This window comes from Osmerus eperlanus, chromosome 4, assembly GCF_963692335.1.
Source record: "Osmerus eperlanus chromosome 4, fOsmEpe2.1, whole genome shotgun sequence".
Lineage (NCBI taxonomy): Eukaryota > Metazoa > Chordata > Actinopteri > Osmeriformes > Osmeridae > Osmerus > Osmerus eperlanus.
Window position 1 is genome coordinate 17,493,195 of NC_085021.1, and position 5,445 is coordinate 17,498,639.

The window sequence follows — 5,445 nt, forward strand, 5'->3', positions numbered from 1 at the left end:
ATCCATAATTGTGTTCCATGGATTTAATAATAACAACAATTTAACTGGTGTTCAAATGACTTTTCCTGTCTAAGCTGTGTGTTTATCGCTGCATGTGTGTATGTGTGTGTATGCGTGTGTGTTCTTCCTTGTTAAAAATGTTTTTATTTTTGTCTGCGGTTTGGAGTAACAGATCTTCCCAAGCCAACTCATCTCGACGGCTGATCACACCAAGAATCAAATCAAACAGTCGAGGATCAAAGGCCCAACACAGAATACACTGTTTTCCTCCCTTCCTTTCTCTGTCTTTATCTATTTTTGAAATTTTTCTTTTTGTGTCTGGAACATAAGCTGTATAATGACTGTATTATGAGATTGTTCGAATTTTTTATATCAATTTTTTGGCATCAACACGTTGCCGCATCTAACTGAAAAGACAGGACGCTGAGTAGAATAACATTAAACAACACTGACATATTTGGATTATGAACAAAGTGTCAAAGTCTCAAAAAACCATACTCTGCATCCTGACAAACATTCTTTATTTTGTAAATTATCTTTAAAAGCATATATTTATTTACAAATGCCCACTTTTTTGAAAAACAAAGGACAAATCTTTCAACAGACAACAAGTACACCATACTGTAGGTTTGTGTGTGACATGTTTGCGGTCTTGAGGATAAAATACTGAGGGATTGTGTTTTCAATTTGACTAGTGATTTAAGTGCCAACAGAGAAACAGATTTTCTTTAGTTCCAGTTTTCCTTCAAGTCACAAACATTTCTCCTCTTTTGGATAATGATTACCAACGCCCAGTCAGTAGAACTATCCCAGAATGACTCTACAAATTAAAACTGCAAAGTGTTTGATGAAAATAAGGAAAATGGTTAAATCTTTCTCACTTTTTCTCACTGATTCATAACATAACATCTGATTTATTGAAAAAGAACAATCCTAGTAACCCACATGTCTTAGTGATAATGTCAATGATCCATAGTTTTGGATCAACACGTTCGATAAAGCAATGTGGGGAAAATGATGTGTCCTTATATCACCCTCTGTCACATTTAGCAATTTTTAAAACTAAAATGTCCGTGATGGTATTTAAAATATACAATTTATGCAGTGGTCTTCTAAAGGCCTATTTTGGACCCAGTGCAAATAGAACAGGTGTTCATGGAAATAATTCTAAACACATACAAATAAAGAATTTACAGATAACTGATCAGCTGTATTATAAAACAAATCTTCATCTTTGTAAAAAGAAAATGGTCACCATTCCTCTTCTACAGAATAAAACGAAGTGAGAGCTATCATTTTAAAGCCACAGTCCTGAGTTAGTGGAACAGCACTATGCCTCTCCAGTTAGCTCTGAGTTAATCGTTTGGAAAATCAGAGCGTGGCTTTGTTGTTACTTAAAAGCTTTAGCTGTTGTTGCGCTGCGATCAGCTCCCTTGGATAATGAGTGTAAAGCAGTAATGTGGCCCAGGCTGTGGCCCAGTCGGCACAGGAATTCTAGGTGCGTTGTCTGAGAGATGCCCCAGTGTGACAGCTTCATCTACCCAGTTATGCAGGCACTGAAGTAAACAGCACTGCTGGTGTCCGATAGGGCAGAAATCAGTGGGCTGTTCCCTTCCTCACACCCCACGCCACGACTCAGAACCTTGGCCCCACCCCCAATGCTCCCAGCACCATTGCCGTAGCAACCCTCCATCCGAGTCCGGCTGGCGTTCAGGTACTGGTCAAACTCGTGGCGGTCCACCTCAGACCAGAACTCAGACGATGGGTTTAGTTGACAGGGAGGCTCTACAGGGGTGGAGTCAGGGTGGTTTTGGGGGGGCAGGGAGAGGGTGGTGGTGGGAGTGAGAGCGATGGAGGAAGAGGAGGAGGAGGTCTCGGGAGGAGGAGACAGCTGTCCCAGATGGGATGTGAAGGCAGCCTGCGCTGACATGTGGTTAGTCCATTGGTTGTAGTAACCAGGGACGGGGCTGCTGGACTGTTGGTGTGATTTGATTGGCTCAGTCAGGCTGACAGACACTTGGGGGTAGGTAGCATTTGCATGCTCAGGGGGCAGGCATTTCTCCTGAACTGGACGACACAGCATTGATCCCCTTTGACTGACATGGTGGGCATGACTAGAGCCAAGGCCCTGACTGTGAGAGTGGTTCAGAGGACCGTGTGGATGGCTGCTGTAGTGATGGTGGTGGCGGTGCTGGTGGTTGTATCCACTCCAGGCCCCCATCCCCCCCACCTCATCCTGCATGTGTGGAGGGAAAAACACACCCTCTCCCCCTCCATCCTCCAACATGTCCAGGGGGGACATCTCTGGGGTGGGCAGCCCGTAGCTCTCCAGCTCTGCTCCGGGGTGCTGCAGGTCCCTGAAGTGTCCCAGTGAGGGAAGCAGATGGTGGGGGAGAGGATGGTGGTGGTGGGAGTGTCCTGGAGGTCCGTAGCCAGACCCGTCTCCAGGCCCCCCCATGCTGCCTGATCCTCCCTGGGTCAGGCTGTGGAGCAGCAGGCTTGGCTCCACCCGCTTCAGCTTCTTGGCCTGCTTCTTCCTGCGGGGACGGTACTTGTAGTTGGGGTGGTCCTGGAGGTGCTGCAGGCGAAGACGCTCTGCCTCCTCCACAAAAGGACGCTTATCCTGTGGGCTCAGAGCCTTCCAAGACTGACCTGGAGGAACGCCCAGACACACAATCAGAAGAGAACAATATTTTCAATGGTGAAAGAGAATGAGGAGAAACATGATGTCATAATTCAGACTAACAAGAGTTACATAGTCCTCCTGATTGACATTCCAATTTCATCGTAACCATCATCTTCTTTTAATAATCATAATCATTATCCTCATTATCAGCAACATCATAACTTTTATTTTAATTATCAGCACGAACCAGTTCAGTGTTAAACCAGGGCTAACAGATTGTCAGGTATTACTTCTACACAGGTATTAAATATTATAAATACCAAGACTACCACATCTGTTGGAACAAATGGTTAAATGTTGTTAATTGTGCAATATGGTGAGTTAATAGAAATATTGGTAATTTCCAACGTACAATTAAACTAGTAGTTATTTAGTTTTTGTTTTACAATTTTAGCCATCTGAGCAGAGCTAAACAAAACTCATGAATGATTTTATATTAGTAACTGTATTAGTAATATACTGAATGAACTTTAACAACATGCAGTCAGTTGCTAATAATCCATATATTTTATGGGCATTCATTCACAATTATACTTCACTGTGCTTGTCTTTCAATGTTCAATGAAAATGTGTGAAGAGTCAAACTATTTTCATTAAGGGCTGTTATTTTCATGATGGATGTTTGCCAGAACTACTTCTGTCTCAGATAGACTGTTTCAAAACTTCTACGGTCAATGTTTCCTGATATTCTCAGTAAGTCTCTGACTGTAACTAGACTAACATTGCAGTTCTTCTCAAAAAATGGTTTACATTATTTTGTTTGTTTTGTAAAGCAGGCTGCTAAAGAAGCAGCAATAGAATATGTTTTGAAAGTCTACAGGGACATGTCATCTAGGACACGACAAGAGTAGTCATTTGTGTTTTGAAATCTTTTGTGTGTGTGTTTATGTTTGTTTGTTTGTGTATGTATCTTACCCAGCATCTTGCTGAGCACAGCATTGTGGAGGTCTGGGTTCTGCAGAGCCAGGCGTTTCCTCTCATCTTTGGCCCAAACCATGAAGGCGTTCATGGGCCTGCGGATTCGCGACTCCCCCCCTGCCTTCCCATCCACGCTGCCCAGGATAGGAGCCCTTGCTGGGGTAGAGTCCGGGCTCCTTGCTCCTGTCCCACAGCCAGGTCCTGTCCCTGTCCTTGCCTCGGTCCGTCCCCCAGCTCCTACTCCCAGATTTCCAGAGGAGAGGGGGCTATGGTCAAAGCCAAGCCCAGGATCAGACCCAGGGCTGGGGGCCGCAGTCCATGGTCGCTCTCCCCTGCCTGACAGAGAACCAGCCTCTTGACAGTAACTAGACTCAGATATATTCATTCCAGCAAGACAACCACAGATTATTCTTTACTCCAATTGTTCAGTAAATGTTTTTCTGCGTGGGTTGTGTTTTCTAATGCTGAACACAGACACTGAGAAGAGAGCAGAGTGCTGTAAAAGTGGACTGAAGGAGTCAGAAACCCCAAACAAAGCATTGAACTCTGAAGAGAGTGGGAAGACTCAGCAGAAAGAAAAAAAGACAAAAAATGACTGTACAATCCCAAATGTTCCACAACTTTGTTCTTTTTCCCTCTCTCTCTTTCTCTCTCTCTATCTGTCTCTCTCTCTCTCTGTCCAGAAGAACAACAGGCCCTGACTGCAGTGCGGTGTCCAGGGTAGTTTTCCCGTATCCCAGAGTTTGAAAGTTGTGGTGAGGCTTGATAAAACACTTGTGTAAATATATACCAGGCCTAGACCAATCAGAGGCCAGCGAGGCCAGAGGGAGGGGTCAGTGGTGGGAGAGTTAAGGGAAGAAGCCCCCCCCTTTGCCCTGCCTCCCCCCCCCCCCTCCCCCCGACCCCCCTGTCCGCTCATACAGGGAAGATGTAATCGGAGAGGCCCATTGTTTCTGCCCAGATGAGAGAAAAGACACACATACAGGCTTAACCAGACACACTGTGTGTGTGTGTGTCAACCTGCCATGTAAACTCTGCCTGTGTGTTTGTACACATACATACATGTATGTGCGTGTGACTCTCACAGAAGACTGCCTATGTGCCCCCCCACCCTCCTCCACCCCTACATGTGAGGGCAGCACAGTGGTGAGAGCAGACCACAGCTGAGACCAGGCTCATTAGTGGTGGGGCTCCAAACAAACACCAAACCTACAGAGAGAGAGGGGAGGGGGGGGGAGTGAGCGAGCGAGCAAGAGAGACAGACAGACACAGAAAAAGGACACACACACACACATACACACAGAAAGAAGATGAGTTGAACAATGCCATGCAGGAGGTCAATAAACTGCTTCCTCCAAGCCTGCTGAGAGCCACCTTAACAGGCCCTGAGGACAATAGAACAACAGTGCTGGGTCAGAGACAGACACAGCACATTTTGTAATACTTAAGCTGCACATCTTTAAATATTCCAGTACTGTTGCATCTACTAGGAATGTTCTATACTGTCTGTGCAAGTAGTCTGTTTGATGACCGACTCCGAGGGCATCACTGGGGCAACCAATTGAACCTGAACAGGACAGGATGTAAGTTCAGAGGAAGTGTATCATCAGAGGCCGATGGTATAGCCGGTAGTGAAAGTTGGATACGTGACATGCAGGGCGCCGGCAAGCCACTCCCCCACCCCCCCCCTGGCATCTGCCCACACAGTGACATCCGCCACTCCCCCACTGCCCGCCTGTCTGTCTGCTGGGTGTCACCTCCCCAACACCACTCCTCCTCACCCCGTCGTAAAGTCCTTGGTGGAATTCTCTCAGGTTCTTTAACGACCCCCGCACCCCCAC

At 46.0% G+C, this 5,445-nt stretch overlaps 1 protein-coding gene across 1 annotated transcript; it reads right to left on the reverse strand.

Annotated features, from left to right (window-relative positions):
- Positions 1-504: 504 nt before the first annotated feature.
- sox18 (SRY-box transcription factor 18) lies at positions 505-4,380 on the reverse strand. The gene is made up of 2 exons (XM_062459761.1): positions 3,602-4,380; positions 505-2,652 (listed from the first exon to the last, which is right to left on the reverse strand). Exons 1-2 carry the CDS (start codon positions 3,987-3,989, stop codon positions 1,538-1,540), a joined length of 1,503 nt encoding a protein of 500 aa, XP_062315745.1. The 5' UTR covers positions 3,990-4,380; the 3' UTR covers positions 505-1,537.
- Positions 4,381-5,445: the final 1,065 nt, after the last annotated feature.